We start from the raw sequence: 23,263 nt of genomic DNA, 5'->3' as shown, positions 1-23,263 counted from the left end.
TCTAGCTCCAGTCGGGAATCCATCACTACTCTAGATTTGTAGCTGACGTCGATGTGCTTTTGTACCTTGAGAATCGTCATGCAAGCGAGGTGTTCCCGGTGGCCAAATCTTGGTCTTTTCCCAAGCCCGGCTTCACAAGCTTTTCTTTTGCCCAGTTGTTATAGTCCCACGAAAATTTGCATCAAGTAGGAGCTCGTGGCAGTATACTGCGCTATGTAAGTGCCTACATGAGACTAGCACTTGAGCTACCATGTTCTGTTTTAGGGTCAAGTTTTGAAGTTCATCTTCCGGTGCCATGTTTCCATGGATAATACTCTGTATTTATTCTACTTTTCGAGAAACGGGAGGGACAATCTTAGTTGACGCGAAAGACGTCCAAGCTCAAATTGTAGCCCTTTCGCGGGCGGGTGTCTATCAGTATGTGCAGTATACCCTGGCGGCTGAAGAGTAGAACACGTACAGGCAATTGGGGAACCCGAAAAGCTACACAGACCTTGCGCTTCACTCAAGAAAGCCACCTCGTTTCGACGGGCAATTCTGACGAGCCGAATAGCTCGTGCTTTTGCTATTAGGCTGTTACATGTCGTGTTGAGCCAGGATCCGCCGCCCGGGGTATATGGCCTATACTCGGGCACTGCGCACCAACCCCCACCAGTCTCATTGTATGGACCACTTCGTACACTTGATCTTTAAAACAAAGGATGTCCTCGTTGAGGAAGCAAGTAGTACTTGTTTGCACTGGAAGGACTTGGACTTCTCCAGAGGCTGCAACTCCGTACTGTGCGATGGATGTATGTCAGCTTGCTCGTAAGGACAAGCAATAGCAGCAAATACCACCAGGGCTAGTACACGTGCATTGTTGGCGCGACTATTCCCAAGGATAAATGAACTAAAGCATACAGCCAAAATCGGGTCGACGCTAAACCAGGCCTGCCGCTTCACGGGTCGACTCTGCTAGTGGCTCTCTTCATAGCTTGAAACAACCCTCCATCCAACGTCTCACGACGACCCAGCCACAACGTGAAAGCACACTTTCAGCACCAAGCGAATCATGAATTGTACGCCGTCTGGCATGAGAGGATCGATCAGGCCTCTCACACAAGCACGCCCCTCATTGTCTCCACGTCTCATAACAACACTCGATAAAGGTCGACAGCAGCCCAAGCCCAAGCTCATCCTATTCCGTGTTCGCTCTTCACGCTCGCCCGCCCCCCCCCCCCCCCCTGCGACGAATGTGCCATGGTATCCGCGGGCACGACTCCGTTGGGCGGGGCGGGGAGGGGGGGCCGGCGGAGCCTTTGCTTTCTCACAGCTGCCCGGCCTTTTCAATCTTGATTTCCTTGACGGGGGCGGCATTGTGGCGGCTCGTCGGGGTGTTCTCGATCAGATCGAGGAGCCGATGGTTGTCGGGCGTGTCGATGACCTCGCCGAACGCGACGTGCTTCCCGTCCAGAGCTGGCGCGGGCCCAAAGGTGATGTGGAACTGCGTCGTGTTTCTGTTCTGGCCGTCGTTCTGGTTTGACGGCGAGTATTCTCATGGTTACCCAGTGCTCGGAGGGAGTTTTCTTTCGTGAGGCAATAATGAACGGTTATGCATGAAGGCAAGAGAGAGAGAGAGAGAGAGAGAGAGAGAGCTTGTCAGCAATGGCAGACAGTCATGGTCCGACAGTACCACAAAAGAAAAGGAAAGGGCAGACTCACCCCCATGGTTAGTATCCCCCGCTTGCTGTGCTTGACATCGAAGGTCTTGTCCACAAAGTACGCGCCATAAATGTCGTCCTCGCCTCCCTGAGCCATGAACCCGGGGATCTGGATTTGTTTTAACATGCGTTCCTCCACAGACACAACCCATACCACCTTCCGTCGGGCCAAGCTTTCTTGGACGCTTGGCCTGGAGTGGATATTGTCGGGCAGGGGCGTGCGTGGAGTTCCAGCAAGTAACATTCAGCACTTACGACACGGTTGAAAGAGGACCCGGCATACTTCAGAGGCGTCTTGTTGCCGACGGCTAGGGCGCGGAAGTTCTCGGATGTGATGGGCACAATGTCGCTGAAGAGCTCAAACGTCATCCTCCCGGCAGGCTCGCCTGGATAGTTAAGTCTCCATATCAGTAAGGGATGTCCACTAGCAGAGAGGACGAGCTGTGCCGAACTTGAGCACGATCCCGGCAGAAATGCTTCCGGGGATTTGGGGCACGTGTCTGATTGCTTCGAGAGTCTCTGAACTTACCACCGATGGAGATGTCAAAGTAGACTTGGGGTCTGCCGGTCATGGTGACGAAGCTCAGATATTATTTTTCTTCTGCCGTGGTCTCATCAAAAACTCTATACCCTTGGTTTTACCTCATAGTGGAAAATATCGCGGACAAATAAGTCAAGGGGTTGGAGGGAACGACTTGGCAACCATCGGCTCTCCATGACCCAGATCTCAGGCCCAGTTATGTAGATCAAATCCCATGTATTAACCTGGCAGGAAAGCTTCTATCTCGATTCGCAGACGTCAGTGGCCGCCACGTCCGATTTTCGAAGAAGCGGCACATGCATGTCTCAGCCTCTGTCTAGGCCATCAGGGTCTGGCCACGATGATGCAAAGTCGGGCGATCTGATAAACTCGGTCGAAAATGTTTCACAAGTGGGCAGACACTGTTGTGTCCTGCTGCTGAAGAGGATCGAGGGGGTTTCAGCGTCGCGAGACACCAGTCTCGTAGCGGAGACGGCACACAATGGAGGTGTGAAGTAAACACTCAAAAGCAGCATACCTACGCAACTTGAATCGTGTCTCAGACCATGTTTAGCAAGAAGCAGCTGGTTGCCAAAAGACCATGCCCCTGCAAATCGGTCAGTTTTGGTGACTGCTTTGCTAGCGCAACCGAGCCTGTGGTATAAGAACTTGAACGCCGTCCAGTCTCGGCTGTCCGGGAACCCTTCAACTATGATCACAGTGGTAGCAACTTTGTTGACTGAGCTCGATTGTGCACAATAGCTTGTCTCAGGTCCCTGCAGGCGGACCATCTGTCTGTCGTGCCTGTGATGGCCACGGCTTGAGACTGCCGCCTTCCCCGGTCTGTCGTGCCTGAGCTGGCGGGTGGTTCTGCGCCACAGAGGAACTTCTGCCAATGTCTCACTCTACAGCGCTACTCGTCTCCAAATTGGATGTGATGCGGACTAACACTACTACCACTACTACAACTACTACTACTTCCACCAACCTCAACCACGTGAAAAGCTCCGACCGTACTTGCAAGTGGTGGTGGACATGGGCAAAGGACGCAGGTCCAGGTTATGTAAGCGGGCCCCAATAGCCCTAAGAGTCCAAGGCCTGGACCGACACCTGCAGTGGCTGCGGCGGGCGATCGGCAGAGGCGTTTTGTGGCTTTCCTGGCGTTTCCAGGGGTGGGCGGACAGAGCTCGCAGTGGTGTGCGGAGGAGTTCCAAGGTTGGATTGGCGGCCGCGCATGTGCATCGACACAAGGCCACAGACGTGAAAAGGTGGGCTGAACAACTGATGATGGCCCAGCGTGTACCTCGAGGTACAGAGGGATCTCTGCCTGGGTCCCAATATGCGGACGTGGCAGGTGTGTCAGACCTGCAAGTCAGATGCGCTAATGGGATGGATGTGTTTGCAAGTGTTGTCTCTGCTCGGCAATTGTGTGCCGAGGTCGCGCAAGAGGGTACACGGCGCAACATCCATACGGGCCATGCAGGAGTACAGTGCGACGGCGGCAAACCTCAGAGGCACCAACCAATCCAGAGGCAGACTCGCGGCGCAAACAATCATCACCTCATCTCCAGTGTGTGTGTGTATGTGTGTGTCCGTGTGTCCGTGTCAGCGTCCCCCCGCCCAGACTGCCCGAGCACCTCTCAGATGACTGGAAATGACAGTCTGACCTCACGCAGATCAACACATCCCGTCGGGCGGACGCAACACGGCGACCGCAGTCAAAGGCAGACAGACGGACACGAGCGTGGTGCTTCTATTCTCGGAGCGATCGGCACGGGCAAGCCACCGACCGGAGCAAAGTGGAACAAGGCTTCCTGCCAAGCTTTTAGAGTTATCTTGTCCTTCTTTTGTTGCTTGGAACTTCCCGATGGCATCCCCCCGAGTGTGAGTGTGTTCCTGGCCTGCCGTGTATCCGGTCCAGGCTCCCCCGCAGATGACAATGGGCGCTGGGCACAAACGCAGAATGTCGTCATTTCGGACTTTGCCCCTGCAGAGTGGCTGGGCTGGCCCGCGGGTGACAACACACTACGTCCATGTAGGTACATACATTCTGCATGGTCACGTAGAACGACATGGGGAGGGATGGGAGGGGAGGCATTGCATTGCACGAGGCGGACAGGCTGGGGGCAGGGGTTGGGGGAGAGAACACTCCGCCTTTCTTGAAGGCAGCAGCACGGCGCAGTTACATTGCGGAACATGCCTCGACATCCATCCAGCGGCACAGACATACGCTCTTGGTTACAGCTAGTCGTGCATGCGCGCTGACAGGGTTTCCCTCCTCCGCTCGGGTTGCAGTGGATAAAGAGTCAAAAAAAATTACAGGTGCACCAAACAGGGAAGCGAGCCTTTGCAAGGTTCTCTCACCCGGCCAGGTGCATGCGAGTGGACCAGCATGAACCTCGCAAAGTTCAACTCTCCACAGATCCAGTCCAAGCAAGTTGTGCATACCGTATTCCCAGTGGCTGGACAGGACTGGCTGGAGATAGGAAATTATTCCGCCATCGGGATTCGCATGAAATCGATTTGGATATCTTCCCGAGCCCGCTCGCGATGCAGCCCGAACCCGTCACCAAGAAGTCAAGTCGCTCTCATCCCGTAAGCTTCATGAACATCTCACAATGACTGCAGGGCAGCAGCAACAACAACCATCAGACTACTGCAAAGCCCGCTGCTACTTCTGCTTCTGCTGCAGCTTTTGCTGCGGCCACCGCTGCACCTCTGCACCTTGACTCTCCGCTTCGCAAACGCGCATGCGAGCTTACACTTTTTTTTTTTTCTGGGGGGACGCGACCCCGTAATATTGTTCTTGAGAATGTTTCTCACTCAGCCTTCAAAATAACTCTTTCTCCAACTCGTTAGCCCAATTTATCATTGGGCGCACGGGAGCGGGAGCCGAGACCCTGTCCCGTCGCAACGGTTCTCGTCATACTTTCATCTTACGCGGCGGGTTTACATACTTTAAGGTAGGCTCACTCACTGTTATTGCAGGACTGGTCTCATCGGCTTCAGCCCCCCCCTCCGCATGCAAAGATACCTAGGTACTTAGAGAGGGCAAAGAACCGAACAAACCCCAGGACAAGGAACTTGCATGCGCGGTAACAGATCCTGGTTAATCTCATAGAGCAAATACAAGTCATGACAATTCTTCCTCGCGCATAGTAAGGTACACTCTATGACGTGTGTGACGGTAAATGAGCGCTGCGCGACAAGCCACCACAACAACACGAAAGTAGACCCCACAGTATTAACGGTTCCTGGTTCCTGGTTCATGGCTCATGGATCGGGGATATCGTCCGTCGCCTTGTTTTGCACGCCCGCCCGCCGCAAAAAAACAAAAACAAAAGGAAACAAAAAAACCTGATCGGCTTCTTTTCCCCCATCGCATGCTTGTCCATGTCTGTCGTGTGTGGTGGCCGAACGCTTTCTCGTCCAAGGTTAGTCCTGGCTAGCGGCCTTTTTTTGCACACCCCTGACCCCCAACTAGCCTTCGGGACGGAACCAAGCAATCGCCGACCACCGATCCGGGCTTACCTGTCCAACTGGCACACGACCCGCGCATGTGAAATCACACACGATCAGACAGAGAGACAGATCGATCGGCCACTTGTCAAGGCATCAGAGATCGTGTGAAAGGGATCAAGTCTCATTGTGGGTTCTTTCATTACTAGGAGCCACAAGGCTTCTGTTGTGGCTCTCTTGTCTCTCTCTCTCTCTCTATGCTTGAAAAATCCCATGGACCAGGCATCTCGGCCCCCCCAGCTTGTGACACAACAAGCCCATCAATCCGTAGTAACCAAACCAGTTCGCTTTGCAATGCACATATCGGAAAAATGCTCGACACTCGGTGCTCAACAGGCACGCGAGAAAAAAAAAAGATCTATCCGTGACGCCGTCCCCCCCCTCCACTCCTCTCTTTTACGCGATCTCGGCCCCACCCTGGGACCGGGACCAAATCTACATGGTCAACCTGGATGACGAGGCAACACCAATGGCCTCTACCCGGAAGCCCAAGTCCTCCAGCACGGCCTTGTCCACCGTGTTGCGGCCGTCGAAGACGTATGCCGGCTTCTCCATGAGCTCACCCACGCGCGCCCAGTCGACCTTCTCGTGCTTGGGAGAAGGCTTGGCGGCGCCGCCATTGGCCATGCCGCCCGCCTCGTTGGCCGGCGGCGCGAGCGTCTTGGATGCCTTGTTGCTGAACATGTCCCACTCGGTCAGAATGACCACCGCGTGAGCGTCCTGGCAGGCGTCGTAGGGACTGCTGGACACGGTGATCTGTTTGTCGCCCCGCTCGACCTGCAGGTCGGCCATGATCTGCTCCTCCCGAACCTGGGGGTCGAAGATGTGTATCGAGGCATTCTCGGCCATCAGGCTCTTGACCACCGTGATGGCAGCACTCTCTCTGGTGTCGCCAGTGTCCTTCTTGTAGGCGAAGCCCAGAACGGCAATCTTCTTGTTGGACAGCGTGCTGTACATCGAGTTGACAATGCGCTTGACAAAGCGAGCCATCTGGTACTCGTTGACCTCGACGACCATCCGCCAGTAGGCGGCGACCTCTGGCAGGTGGAGTGACTCTGAGATATAGACTAGGTTGAGGATATCCTTCTTGAAGCAACTGCCACCGAAGCCAACCGAGGCATTCAGCATCTTGGGGCCGATGCGTGTGTCGAGACCGACGGCGTACGCCAGATCCTGGATGTTGGCATCCACAGCCTCGCAGATCGCAGAGAAGGAGTTGATGCTGGAGATGCGCTGGGCAAGCATGGCATTAGCTGCCAGCTTGGCCAGCTCGGACGACCACAGGTTAAGGGTGATGAGCCTCTCGCGGGGCACCCAGTTGGCGTACACATCGGCCAGGGCGTTGGCGGCAGCATAGCCAGATTCGGTCTCGAGGCATCCGATAAGGATGCGGTCGGGGTGAAGCAGGTTGCGCACGGCGGTGCCCTCGGCGAGGAACTCTGGGTTGGACAGAACCTCAAACTTGACGCCGGGCTGGGCATTGGCAGCCAGAATCTCCCGCATCATGTTGGCAGTGCCGCAGGGGACGGTGCTCTTCTCGACGACAATGGTGTCCTTAGTGGCGGCTCTCGCGACGCGGCGCGTGGCAGCCTCAAGCCAGCTGAGGTCAGAGGCCTTGCCGGCACCCAGACCAGTCTTCTTGGTGGGGGTGTTGACACCAATGAAGACGAGGTCAGCCTCTCTGATCTTCTGGTCAATGTCAGTGGAGAAGACCAGGTTGGGTTCGCGGCCGCTGCTGCCATCGCGAGCAGGCTGCACGAGCTCAAACAGGTTGGGCTCGTAGACGGGAAGCAGATCCGAGTTCCACGCAGCAATGCGGCGGGCGTCAATGTCGACGACAGTGACAAGGAGGTGTGGTGCCTTGTTGGCAATGACGGCAGCGCTAGGGCCGCCCTGAACGTAGCATAAGATGTTAGTGAATGATCAAGGACGGACAAGACAGGACAGTACAAAGCAGAAAATCGGATGCATCCACGGATCGTGTTGTTGCAGGAGGGGCAGGCAGGACCTACGACGTAGCCACCGCCAATGCAGCAGATGGACTTGACCTCGCGCTTATGCGAACCGACGCTTTGTTGTGTCATGGTGGCAGTGAGATGCGTGTCTGCAGTGGGGAGGTAGGGAGTGATCTCGGAGATGGAGACGGAGGATAACAGGGTCGACCTCGGGGTATCTTGCAAGGAAAACGACAATAATAAGCAAGTGGAAAGGGAGGAAAGATAGGACTCGAGGAAGAAGCAGCTTGGAATAAAAAGTCGAGATGGAGGACCGAAGATCGGAAAGATGGGGATCGAGGGGTGGAATAAGACCAGGGCAAGCTCAGCGGTGCTCCTAGACCAGGATGAAGCGCATGGGCAGCAGCGGCGGTCAATAAGCCAAGCACTGCGAGGTCCAGGAGGGGTCACCACACGACTCTGCTAAGGCCATCAGAGCCGTGCCAGGAGGGACGCATGTCAGTGGCTTCGAGGAACGTGAGGGCTTGCTTGTCCGCCGGCACGAGGGCCCAGGATGGGGGCGATCGCATGGGTGCAAAGGTTGGGATGGAGACCCCGACCACCAGGCTGTGTGTGTGTGTGCAGGCCTGGACTGGACGCGTACAGTATCAAGGCCGTGGGCGATGGCGCCATCCGTCGCCTGCCCTGCGCTACACCCCATGTGATAGCGAGCAGCCGTGCCTTGGGGCAGCCCGGCCGCTGCTCGCTGGACAATCTAGCAGTGACGGCAAGGTGCTAAAAACCAGGGCGCCGCCTTGGGGCGAAATGCGTGCGTGCGCGCGAGCTGCGCCAACGGGGACGAGCGTCTTGCCCACGCGGCAGCAAGCTGGTTTGGCGCAGGCTCCTGTCGCTTGCGCGCGTGCGTGGTTGCCCGGTGCTGAATGGCCGCGGGCCTGTGGGATCCCATGGGATTCCTCCTAGTCGCCCATCTGCCGGGCCTAACTAGCCCCAGTGGAAGCCTGTCCAGCTGACCCTGATGGGCATCTCATGTCATTGCAGAGTCACGCCCGTGGCCGTGGCCAGGTGAGGTGGTGCAGGGCCTGAAAGAGGTCTGCTGACAGGGGCCATCGAAACATCGTCTTGACTGCGCCATCTGAGGAGATCAGGGCAATCTTGTGACGAGGCATTTCCCTCCATGACGAGCCATGGTTTTTGAGCTTGGAAACAGGAAGGGACGAATTCCATCACTGCACTGCGCCCGGGTGGGTCGGCTGTCCTAGGCCCCGATAGGCAAGGGCGGCCAGGCACAAGCGAGCGACGGCCAATCAGGGCCCGCCTTGTCGACTACGACGACGAATCCGAGTCAAACCATGGATGCGGCGCATGCGCAAACCGAGGGCGTGCGACTGGACAGCCCCGTGGGTGGGTGGACAACACCACGCTCGGCCACCATCTCTTATCTGCTTCCAAGTTGCGCTCGGAGACAAATTCTGTCTGTCGCAATATCGAGTCTGGAGAACCCAGCTTTCTTGTCCTCAACCGTTGGCATATGTGGTCCCAGCTGCAGGGTTGTCCCCCATAAGAACCTGGAACTATTGTATTGTCTATCTCTCGGGGGGTGCACTGACTTCCCGAGCATAGCGTAGGCACGCATGTATGCATCTATGCGAGGACCGCAAATAGATGATCGGCAGACACTGTTGATCTCTTGCCAGCCTAGGCATCGCATCGTGCTATGGGTGGTGTCTGCTAATGTTTGGCACATCGCTTCTGTCAACCGAAGGCCTGACCTACCATACCGGCTGCGCATAGCCTGGTTGCGAAGCTTTGCGCGGGCAGACCTCTGGAAACCTAGCACGCCTGTCAATTCCAAGGCCTCCCACGAGCATGAAGAGGGCTCTGACGTAGTGGCATCCAACGTGGGGTCACAAAGCCTAGCGTCAAGGTCCCATCAGCAGGACCTGGGACAGAATCAGAAACCAAGGCCCCTTTTTCTGGAAACTCTACTCGTGCCGTGCCAAGCCCGAACGGACATCGTCAGCGGGATTGGGCTATCCGAAAGCTGCAAACTCCCCTGATTGAGCTGAAAGGCTGGCACAGTGTCGCATAGACGGTACGGGCTCCCAGTGCCGTGGACGGACTGCCCCTCTTGGCTATGGGGCTGGCTCCACCTGCCCAAGCCGGCAATCTTGCGAGCGTTGAGTGGTCGATGCCAAGGCCCAGCGGCAGATTGGTGCACGCCAGAATCACAAAACCTCACCTTGGAAATGGTCTTCAACTCCGGATGGATGGGGTCACGAGCCTACCGAGACACCGTTGCACCAGCACTCTCCATATGCCGTCTGTATGGCCTCATTGCCTTGTCAGGGTGCATCTCGGGGAGCTCGAGATGTCTGGGGGCTGTGCTCTGTCTGTGACTGTCGATTGCTTCATGGTGAGATGGAACTGACAGGTGCCTCAAGGGAGGGCATCGCCAGAAGTGCCGGGGCGGCGGTACAGTAGGTGCTGCACGGTGCCCGACTGCCCCTTCTAATCAAAGATGGTCGGCGAGCACGGCACCCGCAAAGGCCTGCCAGATGCACATAGGCGTCCGCTGCATACTAGGTAGCGGCTTGGCGCGGCCCCACGGTCGTGCCGTGCTAGCCAACGGCGGCCCTTTGGTCACTTGCAAAAGGTGCCGCGGTGCCGTACTGCCGTCCAGCCCGGCGTGGCGCTCCTGCCCAGCACCACCACTGTCGCAGCCTCGTGCCTGTTGCATCATCGTCATCGTCGTTAAGGTTGCTGCTGTCGGCCTCCCGCAACGCCATCGTCGCCTGGTTACAGCACAGCTCCAGGGCTGTGCGCCTATGCTTCTCCCGTCGGCTCCTGCTCCGCCGGCCGCGGCACTGCCACAGGTACCACCTGGTACTGTCTCGCGGCTCTGCAACCAAGGAGAACCTATTCTCGTGCGCCCCCAAGCATTTCCTGTTACAGAGCCACGCCTTGGCGGGGCACGAGATGGGCCTGACCGAGTCGTACTATGTAGGCGCCGCGCAGATCTCCATACAGAGGGCATTGGCCGTGCTCTGCCACGAACAGAGGAAAGGGTGCCTGCCTGCCTGCCCCTGCCGGCTTGACGGTTGCGGTGGTGGTTGTCATGGTGAGCTAGTGATGTAGCATGCCCAGAGGAGTCGTTGCCCTCCCGCCTGGCCTCCAGCGAGAGAGGGAGAGGTCGGGGGATTATACCGTAAATTATCGTGGCAAGGGCTGGGTGATTGCTGGCAGGGCCTTCCTGGCTGGCCGGCGCCCACTCGTGGCCTCCTGCCCGGCTTGGCAGCGCTCCCGCTGTCGCCAGCCAGGTGGGACTGCATTTCTGTTGTCGCGTGCCTGTGCTCCACGCAATGCCTGCCTGCATCCAAGGTACCTCGCGGTACTTCTCCAGAACCGCCCGCCTGGGGATCGCAACTGCCTGCCGTCATCAACTCAGGGCTGCTGCCCGCCTGGGCAGCAGGGCAGGGGGCCCGGGGATGCGCAAAGTCCTCGCTGCACACACCTTGCAGCCGCCGCTTATCGTCCCTCCCATAGTTGAGCCCAGCTGCACCTTGTCCTTGCTGTCTGTTATCCACCACCAAACTCCGTCTCCTCCGTCACTGCTGCTCGGCTGCACTTCAACACCCCTCGCCAACCTCTCCTCTCACTCCGTCCTTGAGGCTCTGAAAAAAGGCTCCTCATCCCGGCCCTTCCAACCAGTCCGTGACCTCGGTCTCATTCCGCAAACGCCGATCACTCAGCCAGGAAGCCTCATAAGCGCATATCTCACCTCCATTTCACCAAAGGTCCCTCCACGCCGGCTTTCCCTGACACTTTCGCACATCCTCGGCCGGCAGCTTCCCAAAGACTCACAACTATCATCTCGAAAGGCTTGAGTGGCCGGCGCCGGAAGCTCAGAGACAGTGTACCCAGGCCCCATTGCTAAAACATGGCGGTGGTATCCTCGTCACGCACCAGTAGCGAATCGTCCAGGCCTAGCCTGGACGGCATCGACGCCCTCGAAAAGGACAATCTCCTCGACCAGGATGTCGAGGCGCAGAAGTTCCACGAGCAAAAGCCCGCACAACCCATCAACCACGAAGACACCATTGCGACGAGAAAGAAGCTCATTGCGCTAGCGGGCTACTTTGTCTGCAACATTGGGCTCACTATCTACAACAAGGCCATTTTGGGTTCTGTAAGATCATCTGTCACAGGCAGCTCCCTTGTCTGAGCCGTGTCATGCTAACGTGTGCCCTCCCGACACAGTTCAAGTTTCCATGGCTGCTGACCGCCCTCCATGCCGGCTGTTCCTCCATCGGCACGAGTGTAATGCTCCAGATGGGCCACTACCATGCTGCCAAGCTGAACCAACGCGAGCACCTCGCGCTCATCGCCTTTTCGTTTCTGTTCACAATCAACATTGCGATATCCAACGTGTCATTGTAAGCAGGCCCTGCCATTTCCTTGACAACAAGTCTCACCTGTAGGGGATATATGCTAACATTGCGTCTTGCAAAATGTAGAGCCATGGTATCGGTCCCGTTCCACCAGTTGGTCCGCGCCCTTACGCCTCTTTTCACCACGATCTTGTTCCGGGTGTTCTTCAACCGCACATACTCGACGGAGACATACCTGTCACTCATTCCCATCATCTTCGGTGTCACGCTTGCGACATACGGCGAACTCACCTTCAGCGACCTCGGCTTCATCCTCACCTTCCTGGGCGTGCTCTTGGCCGCGTTCAAGACCATCGTCACCAACAAGATGATGACGGGATCTCTCAACCTCAGCTTCTGGGAGATCCTGCGCCGCATGTCGCCCATGGCCTGCGTCCAGTCAATCATCTATGCCTGGCTCACGGGTGAGCTCTCGGCATTCTACAAATTCTTCACCGAGGAGCTCCTGTCTCCGGGCTACAAGTGGTCGCCTTGGCAATTCTTCCTCATCATGGCCGGCAACGGCGCCCTGGCCTTCGCCCTCAACGTCTCCAGCTTCAGCACCAATAAGATTGCTGGTGCCCTGACGATGACCGTCTGCGCCAACATCAAACAGTGCCTCACCATCATTTTGGGCAGCCTGCTGTTCGAGGTCAACCTGAGCATCATGAACATGTGGGGCATCCTGGTCACCGTCGCTGGCGCAGCCGTGTACTCGTTTGTCGAGCTGGACAGCAAGCGGAAGATGAAGGCTGCCCAGGCCGCGGCTGCTGCCGCCGGTCCAGCACGCCACTGAGTGCATCATGCCGAGTCATGGCCAAAGGGTCGTCGCACGCTACCCTTGTCGCAGTGATCCCGACGGCACTGACGAAGGCCACCTGCATGGACGCCACATGGACGCCACCAGGTCTGCCAACGACCTTGTCTGCGCGTTCTCTGACGTGTACCCACGTATAGAGCCGAGAGAAATTGTGGTGGTTTCAGTCTTACCCCAGACTATTTTCGGGGCATGTTCTCATCTGAGGTCGTGGGGGATGACGCGGCCGCCCCGCGATGGCACCAACCAACCGTGCCACCCTTTCCAACAAGCGCCATGCGTTTTTTTAGTGTCGTGCATTTGCAACCGGAGTTAAGGAGATATCATTTGTTTTTTTCAAGAGACCCAGCATATAAATCTGGCAACATAACAGCACCATGCGCCTGTCCTGGTGGCTTCTGGCCAATTGGCAGCCAGACTGTACATAACGTTCAATCCACAAGACTTCTAGCCATGACGAGGCATCGGCCTGATTGTCGCAAACGTGAGCCTGTGTCGGCCACTTCTGAATATCGGCGTGATTCTATGCACGTACGCACGCACAGCTGCATACGTACCACACTTCGTCAGAGCTTAGGAGTGGCTGCCAAAGGGCACCTGGGGCCCTGGCCAGCTTTAGGCTCGGAAGCGCTGAGATTCTACCCGACGAACGGTGAAAACTAGCCTTCGCCAACCGCTGACGTGCTTAGCGGCCCCTGGGCTCCGCATGGCAGCAAGCACGTGTTGACTGAACCCCTCCCACCCCAAAACATGTCCCATATCCGTCGTCCCATACGGGGCCCGCACTATTAGCGTTGAGCTTATCTGCGCCTCATTGTGTGCGAGGGCCTACGCGTAACTTGCTCACGGAATGGCTTTTTTGAGGGGCATTCATTCGAAAGGGATCATTGGTAGTAGGGGACGGCTTCGCACACAACGCGGGGGACGCCTAAGTACGTTGGGACGCTGCTCGAGCTTCCGGTGAGGGGGCCGGGGACCAGCTAAGCTAAGCTATGGTACGTAAGCTTTTCTTGTGGCTTTTTCCCCCTCTCGGTTGCTAACGCAGCCCTGGACCCTAGTGGGCTACCTGTAGACCTGACAGGTATTACGTCTGCCGTGTTCCCTTAGGGTGATTCGAGGGTTGGGGTCAGTCACAAAGGCAGCAGCCGAATCTGCACGAGATCCGGCGGGAAAGCCAAGGCGGCTCGGGGGAAGTCAAGGTTGATAGTCGGTGCTTGTTTCTCGGGTCCACCCCAGGGAAGTGAGCGAGCGAGCGAGCGAGCCAATCGCGGAGCTGGGGGGAAAGCGGCCGCGGCCGCGGTGGTGGCTTGGCGAATTGGTGATAGTAATGAGGGTCGATGAGGATGAGGATGAGGATGATCAATGATGGAGGTGGTGGCTGTGCTTTTTTTTTGGTGTCGTGTGCGTGCGTGCGTGCGTGCCGTCTCCCAGTGATCGTCGTCGTTTACTTAGCGTATCCTCGGATCTCATTGGGCACCCGCTCGTCTAATTCCAACCTACAACTAGGTACTGACCTGAGAAAGCCTGGATTCGTCATTTAGTTCTGCAAAGTGCAAGACCACGTGGACCCTCTCTATTGTTTCTGTCCCTCTCGCGCGCTGGGCCTGAGCGCTCCGGCTGCGCCGCCTGATCGGTTTCAATTGGGGAGCTTGACTGAAGGACGGTCGGCCTGCTTGCCTGCCTGCCTGCCCCTGCCTGACTACCTGATCGAATCCGGCGACTTGCGCGTGGCAACCGTAAAGTGCTGAGACGGAAGAAAGATTGACGCATAGCCACGCACGCTAATTACAGCTGTTGCGGGTTTAAGTTCTGAGTGGCAACGCGGACGCCGTGCCGGCCCATAATGCTCTCCCTCTCTCTCAGGTTAGCGTGTTCCGCCGCTCTATCCTTCTCGAACGTCCCAGTAGTTGGTTTAGGTGGGTGTCGGGGACATTTGGGGATTGGACCCTGGGTTATCTGTTCCCGGGTCTTTTCGTGTTGCCCCATGGCTGCAGGAGGGAGGGAGGGAGGGAAAGGTGACGTCCTGCTTGCAGTATGGCACTTTCAGATACTTGCTTTGTGCATACGGGAGTTGGGCTGCCACCGGGGGAACCAGACAACTTGGCAGCGGAAGTCGTGTCTATGCACGCTGCTTGTTGTCCTCGCTTGATGTTGAAAACACTTGCTGTCGCCGCTGTGGAGCCGTGCATTGGTGGGCTTAATGTTTGTGATACATGTGCAGAGTGCATCCAAAGCAAGCAAACAGGCCTGGATCACAGGTGGAAGAAAGGGGATATCTCACATTGCCAGTGGTGGACGCTGAGAATGTCTCTTGCCAGTCACGCACAATCAGAGCATAGTATAGAAACAGAGGAGCGCAATGCAAGTTCGCCCAATGATTCCTGCCTCATCTGTCTTCCAGATATTCTATGATATTGAAAATCGTGCAATACTCCAGAAACAGCGGCTTTTCCTGCCGCGTAAATGCCCAATGCCACGGATGCTATCACAAGACCAAATCAGTCTCCATCAATAATCAACTGATATCTCTCATCCAGCTGCATCAACCCCAGTTGTTGCCGAACCCGAGCTCAGAAGGGTCCAGCTCTTCCAAGCCCTGCAGCTTGCGCTCAAACGGCTGGCACAGCCCGTCCTCCCAGTCCACCCAACCGAGCTCTTTGTCGAGGAGCGTCCACGCGCCAGCCGCCGCGTCGCGGTGCGGGCCGGTCTTGACGGGCCCCCGGCGTCGCAGGGCCTCGAGCATGCTCTTCTGGTGTGGGTAAAACCAGCTACGGCCCCACCAGATCTCGCGGTAAGCCTTCTTTCCTGTGAAGTGGACGACAGGCGGGATCGTCATGGACGCCGTATTGACGACGAGCGGCACAGTCGACCAAGAGAATAACTCCTCGGGCATGTCGTCGTTGACGTTCCTCGCGTCGTTCGGTCGCGCGCTCGCAGACAGCGGGGAGCGTGAGAAGCTCACGAGATCGTCCGGCAGGATGTAGTTGGGGTACTGGTAGTCCCATCCCATCACGCCCGGCATATACTGCTCCGAGATGTTGTGCCGCACCCAGGTGAGGTACTCATCATAATAGGCAATCGTTTGCCACAAGTTGGACTCGTAGTCGATACCGATGTAGTACTCTGTTCGCGCCCCCTTGGGCGGCTTGGGGATGTCCTTCTCCGGCCGTTTCGGCCGCAGGAACAGCTCCATCTCCGAGATATCGTAGCCCTTGGCTTGATCGGCCTCCATCTTGAGTATCCGGCGCTTGTATGATTGCTCGCCCTGCACGATGCCAAAGTAGTACTGATCTGAATCCGTCACATGGTTCTCCTCAATCTTCCTCTGAGCAGCCTCAAACACGTCGCGGACCTCGCGGACGGGCCCCATGATGGTGCCAGAGTTGAGCCAGCGTGGTCGAGTGTGCTCAAGGGCACCTTGGTCTGTATATGGACCAAATGATTTTGACGACAGACGAGACTCGGGCACCGCCCAGCAGGCAGGGCGCTCCCAGCCACCAGGCCAGCAGACCTTGTCAGAACCAAAGATGACGGTGTCGCGGATGCCATTCTCGTCCACGACATCCTGGCCATAGGAGGCGACGTTCTGACGGTGACCGGCCTCGACCGTGTCGTAATAACGCTTGAGCATGACATTGCCTGGGAGCTGGAACCAGGCATCGAAACCGTCAATCATAAAGACGAGCTCGTCGTCCTCGGACTCCGGGAGCGAGTGCAAGTAGTCGAGCACGCCAGCCACCTTTGTCAAGTGCTGCTTGTAGTCATCCTTGTCCTCGGGCGCGCCATAGTTGATAAGGACGGGCGCCGGATAGCCCATGAGAGCCGCCGTGGTGAGCAGCTGGCATAGGTGGTGGTTTGTGCTCGTGGCAGGGATGAGCAGGTGCATGCGCTTGGGATCGTACTTTGGCGGCACACGCTCATAGTTGGCGTTGGACTGCCGTGATGAGGCTGACCACGGCGAGGCCAGACCCTTGTTGGCGATAAGCTGACTGACTATGACGGTGGCTAGGAGGACAACAGCAATAGGGCCGAGGATCCGCAAGAGGCGACGGGGAAACGCCATGGCGACGACCATGTTGGCGATGGAGGGCAGCGACGCTTATGACGATGGCATATCTCGTCGAACAACGACGGCGCTCGAGTAGTGGTCGTGTGCCGAGCTGTAGCGGGCGTGGCAAGTAGCGTTTCCCACGGTGGACAGGTGGTTTTCCGAGGAGGCCTAGAACAGCAGAAGTGACGATGGACGTCTTGGATAGCAGCTATGTTTATCGATTGCAGTCCCACGAGACTTGTCTCGGCACGGCAAGTAATGCTGCACCAAAAGTTGTCGATGTCGGCCGGCCCCTGGCGCGCGCTCCATGGGCTTCTGATGATGGGAGGATGGGGCCTGGCAGGTGCAGGAGGGACAAGTACCGCGAGGTACCTGCCCCGGCGCCATCTGGCACAGTCGAGTCACGGTGTGGATGCAGCGCCCGATTCAAGGCGGGACGGACGTTGGAAGACCCACACTCTGCAGCCCAGGCCAAATCATGGCTGGCAGGGGGCCTCGGGCCTTGCAATCAGCCTCGAGCCAGGTGCAGTTGCCCCAGCCATGGGATTATGACGCAAGGTATCGCATTCTCTCCTTCTATGCGGGCAACATGACAGGACCGCCTAACCCCAATCAACTGTCTGCTGTCTGGATGATAGGCACCCAGCCTTGAAGCTCATCGCCGGCACCTTGTCAGGTCATGTCAGCCCGGACTGGAGATGGCGAGGCACTACCATCTCCACTTCATCAGCATCATCACCAGCATCCGCATCAGCATCAGCAGCATCGTCATCCCGATCAGCATTAGTTCCGCATCATCATTGGCAGTCGGCCTGTGAGACGTGCGAGGGCCTTGCAAGTGGCTTGGTCCTGCCGCAACACCCTCGCAACCTGGGCTTGGCATTTTGCACCACTGCAAGCCCGCCGCCCCTGGCCGGATCACGGCACACCCACTGCGCAGCAGAGATTAACCCCCTGAGCACGCAATCCGCACTCCCAACACCGCCCAGAGGCCGTCCGAGCCGGGCCCGTCTGGGCAATGTCTCTAATTGAGACACCGTCGCATTTGTCTTGCACGGACGGTCCTGGGGTTCGTACCCCCAAAAAGGGGCGCCTTGGTATAGTCCGTAACTCAGGGAGCAGGGCAGTCAACAAATTTGCCGACTCATTATGGTGCAATACCATTCGTCTTGGTGCAACACAGGCAGTCTTGGTGCGGGGCCATTCAAGTGCCGGCTGGGGCGTTCTGTCTAATTTGATTTAGGCCGCCCTTGGCCTCCCGGAATATCGGAGCATCGTTCTCTTCATTTTCCGGCCGTCATTGCGTGGGGATCGTGCAGGCTGTCATCTGTGATTGCACACCGTAGGGCCAGCACTGTCCCGTCTGCACACCCCGCGGAGCCTTGCAGTGAGCTGCTGTCTTTTCATCTTCCAGGGCTTCTAGCGCTCCACCAGCATTACCATCACCACAGCTACCAGGCCCCAAGCTGTGCTAGGCCACGCCACACGCGCATCTGCCGTCGTCGTTTCTGCATAGTGCCCGCGCGCCAGTGGTTACGCAGCCTCATTGCGTCGTCACCGTACTTGACAGCTACCGCCAAATCCCAATGCCGCGAGCACTCTAATTACTCATTTCTGTGCTCTCCTACCTTTGCACCTCCAGCAGTCGTTGCAGGCCTCTTCGCAAACCGCCCTTTGGGGGTCATGTCATGATGGCTGCACTGCGAGACTGGACAGACCGAGTCCTTGACAACATAGGCCTCAAGGAGTGGAACTACGACCGTCTCAAGCAGAGCGAGCTCCCCGAGCATGAGGATGACAGTCATACGTCTGCGAACAAGCCGTCTGACACACAGGCTCTGGTGCTCAAAGTGTGCGGTGCAATCTTTGTCGCAGTCATCCTGCTCTTTGCGATGTTCAGGTCAACAGTGGCGCCCACACGACCAGCAGCAGTCTCTCAGATCCAAGACCCAAGCGAGCTGAGACAGTCGTTTCTGCACGTCTTGGTTCCGTCCAACAACACGAGCCCGGAACTATGCAAGACGGCCTTCAGCGCTGGAGCGCTCGACTGGTCGACGCTACGAGTGTTGGGCTGGGAGTCGACACCCCATTTCTCGGGTGTCGACAACGCTCAGGCGCTCTTCCAGCTGCGCAATGTGCTGAGCTGGGTCAACCAGCTCGGAAGCGAGGACAACGCCAACGAGCTCATCTTCATTCTGGACAGCAACGATGTGTGGTTCCAACAACGCCCGGCCACATTGATCAACAAGTACTACGCGATCAACGAGCGCGCAAAGGCGCGAATGGCAAGCAGGCTGGGCGCAGAGGCGGCAGCGGCGGCGAACTTTACCCAAACTGTTGTGTTCGCCGCGCAACGCGGTTGCTCGCTGGACAACGAGAAGGCAATTGACTGCTATCCCGTGCCCCCGTCAGAAGTAACGGGTACCGTTTATGGCGATGCTCGCGACACGACGGAGCTTCCCCGCCATCTGAACGCCGGCTCCATCATGGGTCCCATTGGCGACGTACGGGAGCTCTTCAGGCATGCGCTCGAGATGGTAGAGAAAGACACCGAAGCGCCGCACAAGTACAAGACCGCGCAGGACGTGTTTACGAGGATATATGGCGAACAAAGCTACCAGCTAGAAGTCATCCGAGCGCGCCACAGGTCCTGGTGGTCCAAGTTTATGAGCTACTTTCGGCATGATCTTCTCGACAATGTTCTTTCAACCAAGAACGGCTGGGAGCAGATGGCGAAAGCCGAAGATCAGGAGAAGAAGCCAGGCGAGGAGGGGTACAAGGCTGCGCCCTACGACTACAAGATCGGGCTCGACTACTATGGCGAGATATCTGCTCCCACCTTGGAGCAGAACAAGGAATTCGCCTGGGTCGAATATGGCTCCCAGGAGAGCATTGAGCAGGCCGCCAGTTCTGTCGGGCTCGAATCTCCGCATAAACTCGAGGTTTCCAAAGAGCTTGCTCAGTCCGCCCCTCCATTCTGGACTCCCAGCTACACAGGCTGGCTTCCGCTGCCGTACAAGACTTGGTCCGAGGTTCCGCTCTTCACCAACATGTTCACTGGTGTTGCGCCCGTCACCGTGCACCACCAGGTTTTCCAAGCAGGCGAGCGCATGACGCTCGACACAACATGGAACCAGACGTGGTTCTACCACCACCTCCGGCCCATGCTCATCGCAAAGGGGAGCACTGTACGCAGGCCTATTGCTGTGGTGAACGGCCCCAACGGAACAGAGGAGTGGTGGAACCCGCACGAAGAGATCGGGGGGCTTCGCTTCGAGGATGGCGGTAACCCGGGCGGCTGGAGGGTCTGGGAAGACGTCTGCAACGGGCCGGAGATGGCAGACCACCTCTTCTCTGACGGCAAGGGCCCTTGGACGCAGCCGGTGTATGTGCCAGACGACAAGGGCCAGGCCCACGACGTCCTGCACAGGTGGATGGTCAAGACGGACGGGAAGCTCGTTCAAGATGTGATATAGGGTGTGCGAGGGTAGCATCTATGCCAGTATTTGGGCACCGGCGCTTTGGAGTATCGAGGCATCGGCATATTGGTTTCTGTTGACTTTGTTCTTAGATTGCATCTTGGTAGCAGATAACGATATTTGTGTGCCAACTTCGAGATGTTCGTAATATCTGCTCTCGTGACTTGACATTTCACAGCCGTGCTCCTTAAGTGCTGGCCAGCAACCACGGCGATTGTTTCATGACCATATATGGTGTCATTTTTTCTTGACCGAGCAAGTTCAGTTTGGGTGCCATATAACGTCGTGGCCGTGGTTGGACGCTCATGGTGTGCACAGTTTCCATCCAGCCGGACGATGTAGCCCGAGCAATGCATGGCGCCTTTGATGCCGGTACGGAAAACCGCGGGCCCTACACCAACACATTGCGGGTGTTTCCGTGCTCCAAAGCTTGATCGACCACCGGCTCGCCCGGTGGAGGGGCTTATCACATGCCAAACCACCAACGCCGCCCGTTTGACATGGGGAGCGAGGAGGCTCAAAATGCTTAGCCCGATTGTGGGACCCACGCCATAACGCGACAATGATGTCATTGCGTGTCGGCACCTCAGCTCTGATACAACGGGCCTGCATTGCGTAACGGCGACTTCATTAGTTGGATTGGTTATCGCCCAGTAAATGACACGGTCTGGCGCCCACGGGTTGTCCCGAGGTTCCATCACAGGTCTGCCTTGAGCTTCTCGGCGTCGTGATCTCGATCCACGCACGACCTCGAGACTGTCGCAACTAACCGAGACGCCTCGGAACACTCACCGTCACAACTGGGCACTCAAAGTTCCTCTTTTTCTTCCCTTCTCCCAGACAATCCAATTCTCTCCTCCACCAAACAAGACATCACGACTCATTTCGCTACCGAGCAGGATGGCCTCGTCAAGCGACACCCGGGTTGCACACCCGTTGTTCCACCCCATCGTCTTTGTCTACCAATTGCTTCAATGGCTCATTGACCTCGTCCTCTCGCCGACGCCGCCTCCTCCGGGCGCCAACCTGAACCGGCCCAAGATCGCCATCATCGGGGCCGGCATCACGGGGGTCACGTCTGCGGCACACTGCGTGGGCCACGGCTTCGACGTGACCATCTTTGAGGGTAGCGACGAGAAAACCAGTGTTGGTGGCATCTGGAGTGTAAGACCTCGTCTTGTTCCATTTTCATGCACAGCAACTACCCCAATACACAGCGCTAATCAATCCTTTCGCCTCGTAACAGAAGGTCAACAGCACCTCAAGCCTCCAGATCCATTCCATCATGTACCGCTTCCACCCTTCTGTCAAATGGGACAATGGGTACCCGGACAGGCAGCAGATCCTGAGCCAGGTGCGGCAGCTCTGGGAGAAGTACGGCCTCCAGGACAAGACGAAGTTCGGCGTCAAGGTCGAAAAGGTGTACAAGGACGACAAGGGCCGCTGGGTCGTCAACACTCCCTCCAACGGGTACTTTGCAGGCGTGATCGCTGCCGTGGGCACTTGTGGCGACCCCAAGATGCCGCACATGGACGGCATGGACCGCTTCCAGGGACCGGTGTATCACTCGAGCAAGCTGGATGGGTAAGGCTCTGCAGTTCCCTTTGGTCTGTCCTTCCCCGATATCATGCGGCTAATCTTCACCCGTTTTCACAACAGCGTCGAAGCTGAAGGGAAAAATATTGTCGTCATTGGAGGCGGCGCCAGTGCCGTCGAGGCTCTCGAGTTCGCCGCGGAGGAGAAGGCCAAGAAGGTCTACATCCTCTCGCGCAGCGACAAGTGGATCATCCCACGGAACCTCATTGTCGACATCCTGCTCTCGCTCAACATTTGGGGCCAGGAGACCATGTTCTCCTTCATCCCCGAGGGCCTGCTCAAGAAGTTCTTCTACCGCGACCTGGCCGACATCGCACCCAACGACAAGGGCATCTTCGAGGACACCCCAATGGTCAACTCGGACGTCATGCACAAGCTGCGCTCCGGCGAAGCCGAATGGGTGCGCTGCGACATCGAGGGCTTTTCCGACAAGGGCGTTATCGTGAACCAGCGGTCCAAGGGGGTTCCCAAGGGCGGACCGGGCAAGCACCGCACCATCGAGGCCGACATGGTCGTCATGGCGACGGGTTACAAGCGGCCCTCGCTCGACTTCCTGCCCGACGACTGCTTCCAGGACCCCTACGGCCCGCCAAACTGGTATTTGCAGACCTTCCCGCCGGGCCACCCTTCCGTTTCGGCCATCAACTGCACCTACCTATCGGCCATTGGCACCGTGGGCAACTGGCACATTGGCATCTACACGCGGATCCTGCTCATGTTCCTGTCCGACCCTCTGACGCGGCCGAGCCCCTTCTGGATGCGCCGCTGGATCGACATGACCAAGGTCCTCAAGGCCACCGCGCCGACCGCCGCGTTCGACTTCTTCACCTACCTCGAGCTCGTGTGGTGGTTCGTCTTCTGCATCACATTCAACCCGTTCCGCTGGAAGTGGGCATTCTTTGTCTTCTTTGGGCTCGGGTTCGCACTGCCGAACAAGGTCGTCCAGGTTGAGCAGCGGGTCAGGAACGGGCTCGGGTTGGTCAACCGGGATGAGCTGAGTGGCGGAAACGGCAGGGATACTGGCCACAGCTTCTAGTCTAGGCGACTGTGACCAGAACAGGAGAAGTCAAATGTACGAGAGAGCCAAGAAAGTACGCAGAGCACGAGGTATGACGCCTGTTATCAAAAAAGTGAGCTCAGCAAGCGGGCAATGTTGGAGAGTATATAAACTCGGTGGATTGTTTAACGGGTAAGGGGAC

General features: G+C 57.3%; 6 protein-coding genes across 6 annotated transcripts; 3 read left to right on the top strand and 3 right to left on the bottom strand.

The window, feature by feature from the left end:
• Positions 1–1,306: 1,306 nt before the first annotated feature.
• On the bottom strand, positions 1,307–2,466 carry B0I36DRAFT_289848 (cyclophilin-like domain-containing protein; the record flags this gene model as incomplete). The annotated part of the gene is made up of 5 exons (XM_046151686.1): positions 2,343–2,466; positions 2,230–2,261; positions 1,956–2,086; positions 1,702–1,809; positions 1,307–1,513 (listed from the first exon to the last, which is right to left on the bottom strand). The coding sequence occupies exons 1-5, from the start codon at positions 2,345–2,347 to the stop codon at positions 1,307–1,309; spliced, it is 483 nt and encodes a 160-aa protein (XP_046013334.1). The 5' UTR covers positions 2,348–2,466.
• Positions 2,467–5,847: 3,381 nt separating this feature from the next.
• B0I36DRAFT_431701 (UDP-glucose dehydrogenase) lies at positions 5,848–8,162 on the bottom strand. Its single transcript, XM_046162593.1, has 2 exons — positions 7,752–8,162; positions 5,848–7,632 (listed from the first exon to the last, which is right to left on the bottom strand). Exons 1-2 carry the CDS (start codon positions 7,821–7,823, stop codon positions 6,175–6,177), a joined length of 1,530 nt encoding a protein of 509 aa, XP_046013333.1. The 5' UTR covers positions 7,824–8,162; the 3' UTR covers positions 5,848–6,174.
• Positions 8,163–11,208: 3,046 nt separating this feature from the next.
• On the top strand, positions 11,209–13,412 carry B0I36DRAFT_384379 (triose-phosphate transporter family-domain-containing protein). Its single transcript, XM_046160997.1, has 3 exons — positions 11,209–11,880; positions 11,952–12,127; positions 12,209–13,412. The coding sequence occupies exons 1-3, from the start codon at positions 11,632–11,634 to the stop codon at positions 12,915–12,917; spliced, it is 1,134 nt and encodes a 377-aa protein (XP_046013332.1). The 5' UTR covers positions 11,209–11,631; the 3' UTR covers positions 12,918–13,412.
• On the top strand, positions 13,025–13,938 carry B0I36DRAFT_125411 (uncharacterized protein). The gene has a single exon (XM_046148107.1). The coding sequence runs from the start codon at positions 13,131–13,133 to the stop codon at positions 13,599–13,601; it is 471 nt and encodes a 156-aa protein (XP_046013331.1). The 5' UTR covers positions 13,025–13,130; the 3' UTR covers positions 13,602–13,938.
• Positions 13,939–15,285: 1,347 nt separating this feature from the next.
• Positions 15,286–17,318, bottom strand: B0I36DRAFT_324366 (uncharacterized protein). The gene has a single exon (XM_046154093.1). It carries the CDS (start codon positions 17,011–17,013, stop codon positions 15,481–15,483), a length of 1,533 nt encoding a protein of 510 aa, XP_046013330.1. The 5' UTR covers positions 17,014–17,318; the 3' UTR covers positions 15,286–15,480.
• Positions 17,319–21,368: 4,050 nt separating this feature from the next.
• B0I36DRAFT_242330 (monooxygenase) lies at positions 21,369–23,100 on the top strand (the record flags this gene model as incomplete). Its single annotated transcript, XM_046149897.1, has 3 exons — positions 21,369–21,632; positions 21,715–22,052; positions 22,128–23,100. 3 exons carry the CDS (start codon positions 21,369–21,371, stop codon positions 23,098–23,100), a joined length of 1,575 nt encoding a protein of 524 aa, XP_046013329.1.
• Between the last annotated feature and the right edge of the window lie 163 nt (positions 23,101–23,263).

The sequence above is a fragment of the Microdochium trichocladiopsis genome (assembly GCF_020744255.1).
Source record: "Microdochium trichocladiopsis strain MPI-CAGE-CH-0230 chromosome Unknown B0I36scaffold_5, whole genome shotgun sequence".
In the NCBI taxonomy this organism is placed as follows: Eukaryota; Fungi; Ascomycota; class Sordariomycetes; order Xylariales; family Microdochiaceae; genus Microdochium; species Microdochium trichocladiopsis.
This window is presented reverse-complemented; position numbering and strand designations above follow the sequence as displayed.